Here is a 16,425-nt window from a genome sequence, read left to right as displayed (position 1 = left end):
CCCTGCTGGCCTAATCTTGCCCCCAATGGCCCTCCCCTGCCGACCTGATTGCCCCTAATGGCCTCTGCCTCAGCCTCCACCAAGATTGCTTTGTCCAAGTCGGATGTCCGGAAGATGACCGGTCAACCCAGTCTAATTAGCATATTACCCTTTTATTAGTTTAGATAGATTATATAGGATAGGATTGCTTAAATGAAGGTAGGGAGAGAGCCTTTTTCAGCAGGAGGAGATGCTCTTAGCAGACAAAAACACATAATCCCTATATCTGGACTGATAGCCAGCCATATGCACTATACTGCCAAAGCGGTCCCACATTAGGTTCTGATTGGTCGGTTTCTATGCCAGTCAGCGTCAAAAGCTCTGCCTCCTAGGCAGCCATTGGCTCCTGGCACTTCACCCAGATTTGGTTCTGATTGGTCAGTTTCTATGCCAGTCAGAGTCTCTGGGCCTATCTCTGGGCCTTATCAATGAGGTAGGGCTGATCAGCAGCCCCCGAGGAGGCCCAAGAGAAACAGAGGCGGGGCTACTGGAGAAGCCGGGAGAAAAAGAGAAAGGCAATGGCTGATCAACAGCTGCGATGGACGCTGTGGATCAGACCCTGCCTCTCTCTCTGCAGGCCTCTCTCTGGGCCTGATCCACAGCCCCCTTGGCAGTCAGTGCTGGGTCGCTGAGCCAGCACTGACTTCCGGTGTTTGGTCAAGCCTGCGGTCATTACAGACCCTTGCTCTTTATATATATAGATGCTTCTTTGGTTAAATTATAGATTTTTTTTCTCATCTGAATATACTTTCATTAAGTCATATTTTTCCCCCAATAGCTCCTAAAGCTATACGTTTCTTGCTAAATAATCACAATAAGATATTACTGAATCTTTGATTTAGAATTACTTGCTGAATTTGAGATATGGCCAGCAAAATGCCTCTCTCCTTAACCAATATTAATGGAATGAATGATGAATACATTTTTGTAGAATGAATAACTAAATGAATAAGTTCATTAACATACTGTGGCAATACTCTATTGAGAAGTTTCACAGTCTATAAGGTATTTTCTTTCCCACCCTTCCTTAGCTTACTGATGTCCTCATTAATGAAATTCTCCACGGAGCGGATGGCACCAGCATCAAGTGTGGTGTTATTGGAGAAATTGGTTGCTCCTGGCCTCTGACTGAGAGCGAGAGGAAGGTACTTCACGCAACTGCTCATGCCCAGGCTCAGCTTGGCTGTCCTGTTATCATTCATCCTGGAAAGAATCCAAGTGCACCCTTTCAGATTATCCGAATATTACAAGAAGTAGGTATGGACATCTCCAAAACAGTTATGTCGCATCTTGATAGGTAAGCAAATTATGTACAAACTAGAGGACCAATGCACGAAATTTGTGCAAGGGGTTCGGCCCTCACAGCCCTGGCTGCCTTGGCCAGCCCTCCCAGCCCCTGCTAGCCCTCGACGCCCCTCCCAGCCCTGGCCGGCCCTCACAACCCCAGCTTTGTCTGGAAGGTTGTCCAGACAGTATAATTAGCATATTAGCTCTTTATTATATAGGATTAGTTCAAACCTCCAGATGATTATGGATGATTAGATGTGTAGGGGACAGCAAAGTAGCTGACTATATAAGCAGATGTTAGCTGGAGTTAATCTTGTGAATAAGGCTAACAATGTTGCAAAGGCTACACATTAGCCTTTAGATTGAATTGATTAAGGAATTAACACTGTATAAGTGTATTAATACATTACAGTTACTTCTAAATTGGGTACATCTTAGGTATGAGGATGTGTTTTTCATTATTTCTGGAAAACCTCAGCCCTTGTCTTTTCAAATATTGCTTCATACATATTTTCTTTACATTTGCATCATAAACTCCAAGTTGATATATGTAGGATCTAATTACCTGTCCTCCATGTCTCTTAACATCTTCTCCATATTTCCATTTATTTTCATCTTTGAACTGTAATTTCTTCAATTCTATCTTCCTATTTCTACTTCTGTCTCCATTGAAAGCGATCTGTTGCTTAGACTATCAATTTGCTTTACTAGTATAATACTAAGAACTATAGTTTTTCTTTATTTCTTTTCAAATCTGAGTGGTTAATTTTGACACACGTTTTCCCCTTCAACATGTTTTCAACTCAAGTGTTAAAAAATATTGTGCATACAATGTTTACCTTATAATTAATAAATCTAATTTCTATTTTCTTTTTTACTCTAACTTTTTAGTTTGTTAATTCTTCTGGCTCTTGTTCATATGAGGTTATTTCCTTGTATTTAAAAAATGTTTTGTGGTCTTTAGATTCCTTGAAAATTATTATGAGTCTTGGGTTGAGTACTGCCCCCTATTTTTTGTTTTGTTTTGTTTGTTTCTTATAGGTAGTTAAGGGGCACTTCTAACCTAGTATACTTTATTTATTTTTTAATTCTTTAATGTTTAAAGTATTACATAGAGTATTACATATGCCTCCTTTTTCCTCCATTGACCTCCCCCCAGCCACCCCTACCCCCCAGCATATGCCCTCACCTCCCTAGTGTCTGTGTCCATTGGTTATGCTTATATGCAGGCATACAAGTCCTTTGGTTGATCTCTTACCTCCCCCTCCCCACCTTCCCTCTGAAGTTTGATGGTCTGCTCAATGCTTCTCTGTTTTTGTTCATCAGTTTATGTTGTTCATTATATTCCACAAATGAGTGAGACCATGTGATAATTATCTTTCTTTGATTGACTTATTTCACTTAGCATAATGCTCTCCAAGTCCATCCATGCTGTTGCAAATGGTTAGAGTTCTTTCTTTTTTATAGCAGCGTACTATTCCATTGTGTAGATGTACCACTGTTTTTTAATCCACTCATCTGCTGATGGGCACTTAGGCTGTTTCCAAATCTTAGCTATTGTAAATTGTGCTGCTATGAACATAGGGGTGCATATGTCCTTTCTGATTGGTGTTTCTGGTTTCTTGGGAGATATTCCTAGAAGTGAGATTACTGGGTCAAACTTTAAACTAAATTTTAAAAAAAATTGTATAACTTGCCCTAACCGGTTTGGCTCAGTGGATAAAGCATTGGCCTGGGGACTCAAGGGTCCCAGGTTCAATTCCGGTCAAGGGCATGTACCTTGGTTGTGGGCACATACCCAGTAAAGAGTGTGCAGGAGGCAGCTGATCGATGTTTCTCTCTCATCGATGTTTCTAACTCTTTATCCTCCCTTCTTCTCTGTAAAAAAATCAATAAAATATATATTTTTTAAAAATTGTATAACTTGTGGTAAAATATATATAACATAAAGTTTAGCATCTTAAACATTTTAAAATATGTTTTTATTGATTTTAGAGAGAGAGATAGGGAAAAGGAGAGATAGAAACCTCGATGAGAGAGAAACATCAATATGGATCCACTGCCTCTGGCACGCCCTCGGCTGGGAATAGAGCCCTCACCCCAGGCATGTGCCCTGACCAGAAATGGAACCTATGACCTCTCCATGCATGGGGCAACGCTCAACCACTGAGCCACACCAGCCAGGCACCATCTTAAACATTTTGAAGCATGAAGTTCAGTTGTGTTAAGTACATTCACATTATTATGCAACCAATCTCCAGAATTCTTTTTATCTTGCAAACTGAAACTCTATACTCATTAAACAACAACTCCCCATTCCCTCTACCCCAGACCCATGGCAACCACCTGTCTCTCTTTATGAATTTGACTGCTCTAGGTACCTTATACAGTAGAATAATACGGTATTTGTCTTTTTGTGACTTTTGAAACTAAACTTTTGATTTGAAGGGTTTAGAACCACACAGGTGCTATGGATTCTGGCCCCTAAATTCAGTGAGTGCAGGCTTGTGGTTATGGATTCTCAGAGGAGACTTTTTTTCAACCTGCCTCCCTTTCACCAGAAGACAAGGTTAAAATGACATACTCTCCAAAGACTCCCTCTGTAGGCCAGTTTTTAACTAGTCCATCCACATGGGTATTGCTTTTGGATGTGAGGAATGCTGCCTGTATGTGCTGGCTGAGGCTCTCCTGCCCCCTCTGGCCCTGGCTCTGTATCATGGGCCCATTAGGATCCCCCAGGATGGTGATAGTTTTGGGTTTCCCCTTACTACTCATTTTTCCTGCTCCCTTGTTTCTGCACCCCAAGCACGTCCTTTATTTTCCCACCATCTGAGAACCAAGCATTTAAAAATATGTTTTTCCTCCCTTTCATTGTATGCAGTATTTTACTTGTACTATCCTGGAAGGTTTTCTATGAATGTTTAGTCTGCCAGACTGCCTGAAACTGCCTTCTCAGTGACTATTATGGAAGAAGCTTGCTAGCGCTGTTTATAGTTAGACTTATAGGTAAGTTAGAAAATTATGCTTGACACTAATAGAAAATAAGGTTCCATTGGAAATTATGAAACAATCTTAACTCCTGGCATAGTAGAACTTCCTTGCTCATAGAATCAAACCATATACCTACAGCTACTCTGTGTCACTGAGCCCCAATCCACACTGGTTTTTACAGCCCGTTGTTCTTACTGCCCGTTGGCTCATAAAATCAATATAAAAACATTGTATCTGTATACTCCTTGTTCATTATTTCAAAGAACATATATACATATACATATATGTATATGCACATTTATATGTATTTTCTTTTAAACAATAAAGTTACACTATCTGATTCTCACTGGCTGCCATTTCAGTGCCTCCCTCTAGAATGGCTCAGGATGGGATGGAGAGATTGATCTGAAATCAGACAAACTCTGAGCATCCTAGAAAATGCTGAGGCCATTTCTAGAACAGCCACCCCTTCTGTGTCTATATTAGGGAATTTTCAGGTTCCAGTGCCTGGCAAATATATATATATAGAAGGATGAACATTTCAGTGGAGAGGCAACCAGGGGAAATGGCTTTAGAAAAAGTAGCGCATTTGGAAAAACAAATTGAATAAAGTAACAGAAAAAAATAATCAGGGAGGCAGATGCAGGCACCTTTAGCTCTTTGATGTGACTGTTGCCAGCAAGACCGTGGCCAGCCTGAGGTCTGACTAGGTCAGCCTTTCACAGACTCTCCGAGGTCTGCTGGGCGGCACACACAATCTGATCTTCACTGAAAGGGCAAGGGCGTGTATAATGGGGACAAATCACAAAAGGGCATGTATTGCATGCAACGAAATGCACAGGCAGCACACAAAAAGAAAAGCATCCTGAAAACAAGGCCTCCAGGGGGAAAAAGAAACAAAAATACAACACACCCAGAAAATCATTCTGTTTCTCCCACCGTGTTTCTCAGGCATAAAGGAGAAGGTTCTGAACCCATAGGCTGCTGTGATTGCGACGTAACAAGTCCAGGCGCTGGCTAGCCCCGCGGCCCCTTTAGAACACTGGGCTTCCCAGTGGGACGCTCAGCTTTGACTGCCTATAAGACCATTCATTTATCCCTTTCAGGTAGGATTTTTGTCATTTAAAAATATGCAATAAAATATTCCAGGATGTCCACATCGCATTGAAGCAATTAAGTGTTTTTGAAAATATATAGGTCTTCATTAGCATTCATGCATAAAGCATTTCACCTTAAAATACATGCGCACGCACACACACACACACACACACACACACACACACACACCCCAGCAGCAGCAACAACAGACTGCTGTATGCCTGGCCAAAAGGAGCATTTGGGACCTTGAGAGGGAAGAGTTAATGAATGGCCACCACCTTAGGACACCTCTGAACCACATTGTTGTCATGTGACCATTTGTGACCTGCTTAAGGTCATTTACCTGGAGATAACAGCCTGACAAGATAAATCTGCTTCTGTGTCTGGGCCCTCCTCTAGCCATCTGTTCTCTTTAAGAAATATGGGCCTCTGGAAGTGCCCGTGGATGGCTGTGAATGTAACCCCAGGGAAACTCGGAGGGGGCTGCCCTTGACAGTCACAGCCACCCAAAGTCAACATTTATTGGAAAATAACACCAGCATTTCTATTCCTGTTTGGGCTTTTCGTCCACAAAGACTTTATGCCTTTTAGTCATTTATTATAATTCTACTACCTGTTAAAACTTGAGCCACATTTCCAGGTGGCACGGAATCACAGCACTGCTTTCTGTCCCCGGTCTAACAGGCTATATGTGACCAAGGAAGACACCCCACAGAGAGTCTTTTTGTGATTCATCTCCAAGGAAGTTTTATCCTTAATGTGCTAGAGAGTAGCTGTAGGTATTTTTATCTCAGCATAGTTCTTTCATTACCCAGGAAAGTTGGGTAAAGCAACATGACTAGAAGGTATTTGGGTACTAACTATTTACCAATCACATTTTTTCTGTCTTTTTTTCTTTATTGATTAAAGTATTACATACGAATTCGTGCACCTTGAAAGGAAATGTGGTAGGCACAGGGGCAGGTCTCAGCCTATCCTCCGCACCACTGCCCAGCCCCTACAGCCATGGCCCTGGTCCCCATGGTCCCCTGTCTGCCAGCTGCCCCGCTCATGCCACTGCCGCCGCTCCCAGAGTGATTGAGACCAGCACCAGCAGCAGATGCAAGCACCAGGTGGGACCACAGCACACGGAGCAAAGATGTTCTGTAACCATCAGAGGCTCACCCTGATGACAGTGACTGGCACCCCGCCTTGGTCTGGCACCCCTGCTCACCTGCTCCACCCTCCCACTGCGGCCAAGGCCTGCCATGTTCCACACACACACCCTGGTGGTCAGCACATGTCATAGTGAACGGTTGTTCAGTTGTTCGGTTGTTTCAGTTGTTTCGGTTGTTCTGCTGCCATTCGGTCTATTTGCATATTAGCCTTTTATTATATAGGATGTGTCCTTATCCCCCCATTGCTCCCTCATGCCCCGCCCCCGACTCATACCCTCACCCCGCTGGTGTCTGTGTCCATTGGTTAGGTTTATATGCATGCAGACAAGTCCTTTGGTTGCTCTCTCCCCCCTTACCCCCACCCTCTCCTGCCTTCCCTCTGAGATTTGACAGTGGGATTGACGCTTCTCTGTCTCTGTATCTATTTTTGTTTATCAGTTTATGTTGTTCATTATATTCCACAAATGAGTGAGATCCTGTGATATTTATCTTTCTCTGACTGGCTTATTTCACTTAGCATAATGCTCTCCAGGTCCATCCATGCTGTTGCAAATGGTAAGTATTTCCTTCTTTTTTATAGCAGTGTAGTATTCCATTGTGTAGATATACCACAGTTTTTTAATCCACTCATCTACTGATGGGCACTTAGGCTGTTTCCAAATCTTAGCTATGGGGAATTTTGCTGCTATGAAAATAGGGGTGAATATATCATTTTGAGCTCTGGGGAAGGCACCAGATAGGTGGTATGCCTCACTCTTTTTTCTACTTGGTTCCCTATTTAACAAACCAAAGGGCCTTGATGGAAATCCAGGGCCTAGAGTTTGAGGAGGGACACAATGATAATTAAGTTCAGGAAAATACCACATCTTCTGTCTTTGAAAATTGCTCCCTGTGGAAGGTTGAAGAATTTGACCCAAAGGTTTCTGACAGAGGCAAAGGGAAGACACAGACCATGGGCTAACAACACATTTTATTCTCTTTAACCCTAATTATCTATGCAAATCTACCCAGCACTTTAAAGAATAAAATTTTGAAACATTTTTTCATGCTCGTAATTAGATGGAGTAGAATATTCCTTCCTTTCTTTCTTCCTTCCTTCCTTTGTTCCCTCCTTCCCTCCTTTTCTTCTTCCTTCTTTCCTTCCTTCTCCTCACAAATATTCATTGAATTCCTAATTATCATAAACTAGACACTGGGAGGTCGCAGGGAACAAGACCCATTCCCTGCCTTCAAAATTTTTTATTTAATTATGATGATGGTGACTCTTAACCTCAAGGTTATCTTTGAAAAGCCATAAAAAAATGACTATCTGGTATCCTTGGAACTGTACACTTTTAATTTCTATGAATACTAGTGAAATAATATTAAATTATTTCTAAAACAAATATTTGACAAACTTAAATTGAGCAAAACATCTTTATATATCTAAATAGTATGGTAGCACTTACTTAAAAAAAAACACACAATAAGAATGTTATGCACCTGAAATGGTGTAAAGATTTAGAATCCTGTGTGTACAGTGCTGTATTTCTTAACAGTTTATTATTAGGATTATGTATATGCATGCATTATGTGCACAATGTATAGTATTCAGTGAAGGAAGTGAGTGTGCATTATATAATATGTACGTTGTACATATTAAGTACAGTAAAGACAACTTATCTACTCATATTGACTCAGATATAACCACAGAATGAGAACTTAACTCAGGCAATAATGCAGAGAGGGACCTGAAAAGCAAGTGAATTTTTTTCAAAGAAAATATTTGCTAATACCACTTCTCTTTTCCCATTTACCAATGTTCACTAGCGTTTCATCTGCTATTACTATGGCAGATGATAGGAAAATATAAAAAATAGATGTCTTACATGGCATGGCTACTTGTATATGTACTTGGGTATGATATGACTAAATTTCACGTAAAAACCTACACTGGTTTGTAGAGTACTCACTGACATAGAAACACACACCTTGAATACATTTCGGGTTGAAATCACGAGATGACATCGGCAGCAGCTATGCTTTCGTTAATGCAATGTCTGATCTATGTCTGCATGGGACAATGAGAAACAGGGGTGCTGGGGTCACGATGCATATGTCTAGCTCTGACACCAGAACTTATTTGCTGTGTAACATTGAGGTCACTTAATCCTCCCAATCTTTTTCTCATGTGTCAAAAGGGGTTAAGAAAAATTATTTTTAACCTTTTAAGTATGCAAATTGCCCCCATTATTGTTTATCTTGGACTTCCTTTCAAGACAGGACCTATTTAAAAAGAAAAGCCAGAGAAATGTGTGAGAAACGTATATGTAGCAACACTTTACAATGTATATAAAAGTGCCGAATAAAATGCAATTAGGTTATGCTTGTAATTGATATTTGTTCAATATCCCAAATTGCACTCTTTAACAGAGACATTTGGGCAGAGCAGCCCCTGTCAGGGCCAACGCATGCACTGGTCATGCATTCTCTCCAGTACGTTATACCCACCAAACCCTTCCCTAGTAATTTTTTTTCTTCTAAAGCAGTTTTTTACAACTCTGACACCATTCCCATGAAATGTGACATTTTAACAAATAGGATTGCCATGTCTATGAGATTTATCTTCATTCTCCTCAATAGCATCATTCCTTGAACTGTGTATCGCCTAATATGAACAACGCAGCCTCTTTTGTGCTATGTGGCAGCTGGAAAGTTCATATGGTTAAAAGCTCTTCCTAGGGTGTATAACCCACAAAATGTATTTTAAAATTAAGTTTTAATTACATTTTCACAATTCAGAGCCAACTTGTAATTTTAGTCTAATCCAGACATGGGTTTCTCTCCCATCTGTCCCTTTTGCTTAAGCCTGCACTTAAGTCATCATATTGAAAGTGTGACATCATTCCTTCCTATGATGTCATTAAACATCGCTGTTTGGTATGGGCCCAAGCAGTCAGAGAAATGAATAGTGTGGTGGAAACACGCTTGTTCAAATAGGGGTAAAGGGAAATAAATACATGGCAATCTGAATTATTTTCCATTGTTTTTCATTCCCAATTATTCTCTAATATTGAAAAGACTGTTCCATGAAAGTAATGCCTTGACACAAAAAGAATCCTATGAAAAAGAAGAATGAATCTTTAAAGTTCCTACATAAATGGGGATAAAGTAGAGTATAATGTGAATGCACATTCTAAATGAGGGTATGAAGTTTGTGTGAAGCCAAAGTTTCTGTTAATTTTTCATTGAAGTAACACATTTTACTGTCTAACCATAAATGATATTTAGGCCACCATTAAAAATGTATATCATTCTATTTAGTAGTTTCTATTTTGACATTAAAATAAATTATTTAAAATTTATCAATTAAGAAATTTTTCATATTTTATAATCAAGATGGAACTGCCATTAGCAGTATAAGAATATACATAAGTAGGGTTTTAGAATTATATTAACATTTAATTTATTAGATTATAGGAATTTATATATTAACTAGAGGCCCAGTGCATGACATTCATGCATGGTGTGGGGAGTTCCCTCAGCCCGGTCTGTACCCTCTCACAATCCAGGACCCCTCGGGGAATGTCCTGCTGGTTTAGGCCCGATCTATAGCAGATCGGGCCTAAACCAGCAGTTGGACATCCCTCTCGCAATCTGGGACCACTGGCTCCGAACTACTCACCTGCATGCCTGTGTGATTGCCCCTAACCACTCTCCTGCCTGTCTGATGGCTCCTAATTACTTGCTAGCCTGATTTTTGCCAACTGCTCGCCATCACCCCTAACTGCCTCTGCTTTCCTGACTGATCACCCTTAACCACTCTTCCTACCTGCCTGATGCCCCTAATTGCTCACTTGCCTTCCTGATCGCCTCTAACGGCTCGCCTGCCTGCCTGATCGCCCCTAACCCTTCTGCCTGCCTGCCTGATCGCCCCTAATCCTTCTGCCTGCCTCCTTGATTGCCCCTGACTGTTCGCCTGCCTGCCTGGTTGCCTCTAACTGCCTTTGCCTCGGCCCCTGCCACGGTGGCTTCATCTGTATGGACATCCGGAATGACGTCCGGAAGGTCGTTCAGCTGTCCGGTCTAATTAGCATATTATGCTTTTATTATTATAGATTTATTTTAGACATGATATAAATATTTTTAAATTAATTTTAGTTTATTACATGAATAGTTCTAGGTGCTTTTGAGTGGTTGTTGAAAAACTCATGAAATAACAAAGAATCCCACATAACACTATCTGTACAAACATCCATTGTTTTTTTGGTTGTTTTTGTTTTTTGGTTTTTTTAAACCTCTCATGCTTCCTAGCTCTACATGGAGATTAGTCAGCCCACCAACCAGGGTGAACTCTTTTTTAAAAAATATATATATTTTATTGATTTTACAGAGAAAGGGAGAGGGAGAGAGATATAGAAATCAATGATGAATTACTTGCCAGCCTGATTTTTGCCAACTGCTCGCCATCACCCCTAACTGCCTCTGCTTTCCTGACTGATCACCCTTAACCACTCTTCCTACCTGCCTGATGCCCCTAATTGCTCACTTGCCTTCCTGATCGCCTCTAACGGCTCGCCTGCCTGCCTGATCGCCCCTAACCCTTCTGCCTGCCTGCCTGATCGCCCCTAATCCTTCTGCCTGCCTCCTTGATTGCCCCTGACTGTTCGCCTGCCTGCCTGGTTGCCTCTAACTGCCTTTGCCTCGGCCCCTGCCACGGTGGCTTCATCTGTATGGACATCCGGAATGACGTCCGGAAGGTCGTTCAGCTGTCCGGTCTAATTAGCATATTATGCTTTTATTATTATAGATTTATTTTAGACATGATATAAATATTTTAAAATTAATTTTAGTTTATTACATGAATAGTTCTAGGTGCTTTTGAGTGGTTGTTGAAAAACTCATGAAATAACAAAGAATCCCACATAACACTATCTGTACAAACATCCATTGTTTTTTTGGTTGTTTTTGTTTTTTGGTTTTTTTAAACCTCTCATGCTTCCTAGCTCTACATGGAGATTAGTCAGCCCACCAACTAGGGTGAACTCTTTTTAAAAAAAATATATATTTTATTGATTTTACAGAGAAAGGGAGAGGGAGAGAGATATAGAAACATCAATGATGAGAGAGAATCATTGATCAGCTGCCTCCTGCACGTCCCCCACTGGGAATCAAGCCCACAACCCGGGCATGTGCCCTTGGCCGGAATCGAACCTGGGACCCTTCAGTCCACAGGCCAACACTCTATCCATCGAGCCAAACCAGCTAGGGCAACATCCATTGGTTTTAAATTGAGGAATTCAGTGGGGAGAGGTGGTAAATAATTTTTATAATAATAAGCGATTCAACATTGTTTTTAAGAAATCAGTTATATATAAGCATCTGTTTATTATTACATTTGTATGCCAGTTTAAAAATTTATTTAGTCAAGTTCATAAATTTTAGCATTGAATGTATTCTGTGCTTCTACCTGCGTCAGGCCCTGAGCTAGTCTGGTCTCAAATAGAGTTGCCCTCCTGCTCGCCTTCTAGGCCCAGGAATTCACAGATTGGCATGGCTGATGAATTACAAGGTCACAGGGCAGTATAGTGAAGCACACTAGAGAGGGGTAGGAATACCTGGGTTCTTGATCACTTAAAATATTCTAGCTTTAGTTCATTCATTTATGCGATAATGTTAATATGCAGCATAATTACTTCACCAGTTCATTATGAGTTTCAGAACATGCTCCTCTCATATTCTTGGTGGCATTTAAGGATGTCAATATCTAATCAACTCCCCAAGACAGGCCCTGATTCTTCTCCAGCGCTGTCACAATGGCGACAGTGCCTCATCGCTTACTCTTTCTCTTCCTTGTCCTAGTCTGATTAATGACATTATTCACTCAGATGTCAGCTTAGGTTCCTCCCTCCCTCCCCTGGATCCACATGTGATCAGACCTGTCTACCTCCTATCCATCCTCTCTTGTTAATTCATGTCCTTGTTTGTCACCTAAACTATTGTAATATTCTCCAAACAGGAATCACTTCCTTAGCCTTGCTCCCTGATCTAGCCTCCACACTGCCACCATTTTGATGTGCCCAAATGCAAATCTGATGCTTTCCTTGGCCCTGACTTACAACTCTTCAATGGTTCCCCTTCACCTGCAGCACAATAGCCAAAGTCTTGGTCATCTGGCCTCCACCCATCCCTCCACCTCATTTCCCACCATCTCTAGAACAGATACGGAATTTGGGCTAAAGCTACACTGACCATGACCTTGAGTGTGCTCTACTGATTGTCCTTCTATGCTTCTCACACAAGCTAATCCCTGAGCTGGGTATACCCTATTCTCCCTATCAACTTTGCAGAATCCTTCTTCAAAATGCAACCCAAGAGAGGTTTTCTTCTCTACAAAGCTTTTCCTGACAAACCAAGCAGTGTTCACTATCTCCTTCTTTGTGCCAGCCCAGTTCCTAGTAGTACTTTTGCTCTTACACTCAGTATGGTCTATAAAGTTATTATTTGTGTCCATGTCTCTTTTCCCTAATAGACACTGAACTTCTTGAAGGATGGGACTGTGTGTTATTTGTCTTTGTTTTCCTAGCTCATATCTCATAGTAAATAGATGATCAATAATTTCTTACTAGATGAATGAATGGGTGAATGCTTCTTTTCTTATGTACTTTAGCTCTGATAATTACATCCTTATCTTCAAGAATAAAAAGTTTGTGTTTTTTGTTTGTTTTGCTTCTCAATAGTTTTCTTCTGTTATTGTCCATCCCTCACCCAACACCTGAACCCCACCAACTTTTATCTGAATAGTCTTCTTCAAAACTCAAGTCAAATGAGTTACTCCTTTAATTATTCTTTTATAATACTTTGTATTTATTTGCACAATAAAACGTTTTCAACACATTTAATTGTAATTATTAGTTTAAATATCTATCGCTTTCCTTAGACTTCAAGTTCCTTAAGATAGTAGCACACATTTCTTATGTATATCTGTAGCTCAGAGGCTGGCACAGGTGGGTGATAGTACAACTAGATATTTGGTGAATTAATTCATGAAGATGTGCCTGAATGTATGAAATAAAATAATATATTTGAAAGTTCTTTGAAACTGTAAAGCCCAAGACAAATGTTAGGCATTATTATCATCTTGATCACACCCATGAATCACATCCTTTCCTCTGCTCCTTAGTTCTTTCTGTCTAGATAGTCGACAGACCCTTTCTATATTATCACTTCACACAGACTTCCTGGCTCCCATTCAGAGTGCATTTGACATTAAACTAAACCCCTCAGCACTTGGATAAGATCTAGAAGACTATAAAGAGGTAATAAAAAGAGAATCAACTGTCCTGCCTTTTAGTCAACTGTATTTTTTGAGGTATATTTTTATCAATTTCAGAGAAGAGAGAGGGAGAGAGAGATAGAAACATCAACGATGAGAGAGAATCATTGATTAGCTGCCCTCTGCACCCCTCCCCCACTCCCTCACATCACACACACACACACACACACACACACACACGGGGGATCAAGCCTGCAACCCAGGCATGTGCCCTGACCAGGAATCGAACCATGACCTCCTGGTTCATAGGTTGCAACACTCAACCACTGAGCCACAACTGGCCAGGCAACTTTAAAACTCTAATAAATGTTAACCATATTCTGAAAACAAAGATAGGCAAATCACTTTAGATACCATTTTCTTAGTTAATGGCAATATGTTTGTCATAAATTTATGCCTGTTCCTTATATAGACAGAATTTGTTTATTGAAGAGCAAAAGTATAAAACATGCAACAGAAGAAATAATATAATATGAATGACAACAATAAATATTTGATACAAAAATCTCATCTTCCTCCTGGGAAATCCCAGGATATCGTACAAATGACATTGCAATCACATCATGCACCTTGGAGAAGGGACTTTGTCTAGTGTATTAAGGAGCTCTTCTGCATCTTACAATCACCTCACTGACTGTTTAGGGCAAGAGGTGAAAAATACCTTAAAGACCGGGGAAGATTGAAAGAAGAAAGAATATAATTATTCATGGGTAGACTAATATGGAATGAGCAGAAACTGGCTGAGGTTAACACCTACACTTATGTAAGAAGAGCTTTGAGATCATTTATGCCTGGGAGGGGCAAGACCTCTGTTTAATCCTTATCTGAAAGATGTCAAGTAGAGTACATTTTCCCATGATACCATACTGACATCTGGGGTCAATCCTTTCTCCAAATGAAAAAAAAAAAAGTCACTTGCATAAATGCAACTTCAGTAGCACCTTGACAGTCCTGGGAAGTCATCCAACTGAGTGTCAATTTAATGTGGTTAAGTCACCTTGTTAGACATTCATGATGTGGATGCTCCCCGATGTCTCTGTGATGGGGTGGATTTCTCAGTAGGTAAGTGCTGGTGAGAAGGAAGGGAGCTGCTGTGGATGGGTGCTCTCGTCACAGAAAGGGCAGCAAGATCTAACAGCATGGCTTATGAAGACAAACGCAATCTGGATTTCTTCACAACTCCTCGACTTTTCTGAGACTTAGTTTCCTTATCTATAAGATGGGGATAATCATACTTTCCTCATATAGTGTTTGCAAAGATTAAATGAGATAGGGCTGCTAAATACCTGATAATGACTAAGTGTTTATTATTCCTGCTTCACCAAATTTTCCCATCCTACTCATCATTAACATCTAATACTAAATTCTTTTTTTTTCCCAGGACTTTCCTATGAAAAATATGCATGAGCACTAACACTATTTCCCCCCATGGGTTTTACACTTCAGATGAAAAATATGCATGAGCACTAACACTATTTCCCCCCCATGGGTTTTACACTTCAGTAAGGAGAATTTCAATGAATTCATTTCTTAATTTCTATACACTAATGTTCAGTTATCCAGAGGGTGTTATATCATTACATGTCAATACAAAATAATTTATATATTTATGTATATGTACTTATATATCCTAGATTTTTAAAAAATATTTTTACTGATTTTTAGAGAGAGGGGAAGAGAGAGAGAGAGAGAGAGAGAAACATCAATGTGAAAGCAGAATATGGATCAGCTGCCTTATGTATGCCCTCTACTGGGGGTCAAGCCCACAACCCAGGCATGTGCCTTGACTGGGACTAGAACTGGCAATCTTTTGGTGCATGGGATTACACCCAACCAAATGAGCCACACCAGCAAGGCTATCCTGGATTTTTAATGACAGCAAATTTTCTGCCTCCTTTTTAACTATATTTTCCTAATGTCCAAAATACCAGCTTAAATGCTTCTCTTCTGAGGAAATCTTCACCCCTACACATGGCTATAAAAATTTTAAATGTGCCCTGACTGGTTTGGCTCAGTGGATAGAGCGTCAGCCTGTGGACTGAAGGGTCCCAGGTTCAATTCCGGTCAAGGGCATGTACCTTGGTTGCGGGCACATCCCCAATAGGGAGTGTGCAGGAGGCAGCTGATCGATGTATCTCTCTCATCGATGTATCTAACTCTCTATCCCTCTTCGTTCCTCTCTGTAAAAAAATCAATAAAATATATGAAAAAAAAATCACACTCCTTTCTATATGCTGTTCTACAGGATAAAAATTCCCAGGGGTTACTTTTAAAACTTACATGTGTAGATGAATTTTATTGAACATGTTGATCTTCCTCTAGAAAAGTATCTCTACCTGTGGTGATATTCTTCAGATAATTTCTATAATATAAATAGCAATTATCTATAATAATAAAAGCATAATATGCAAATCAACCAAATGACCAAACAGCAGAAAAACCTCAGCCCCAAATTCCACTACTCTGTTAATGTAAAATCTATAATAATAAAAGCGTAATATGCAAATCAACTGAACAGCAGAACGACTGACCAGACGA

The 16,425-nt window shown here is 40.4% G+C and overlaps 1 protein-coding gene across 1 annotated transcript in view; it reads left to right on the top strand.

Moving 5' to 3' along the window:
* Nucleotides 1-16,425, top strand: part of PTER (phosphotriesterase related) — a 75,322-nt gene that overhangs the window by 44,675 nt on the left and 14,222 nt on the right. The window contains exon 3 of the mRNA XM_005880960.2: nucleotides 1,071-1,336. Within this exon, the coding sequence (XP_005881022.1) occupies nucleotides 1,071-1,336 (266 nt within the window). The remainder of the gene's footprint in view (nucleotides 1-1,070; nucleotides 1,337-16,425) is intronic.

Source organism: Myotis brandtii, unplaced genomic scaffold (assembly GCF_000412655.1).
Source record: "Myotis brandtii unplaced genomic scaffold, ASM41265v1 scaffold663, whole genome shotgun sequence".
NCBI lineage: Eukaryota > Metazoa > Chordata > Mammalia > Chiroptera > Vespertilionidae > Myotis > Myotis brandtii.
The sequence above is the reverse complement of the archived record's forward strand: the minus strand, read 5'-3'. Positions and strand labels throughout refer to the sequence as shown.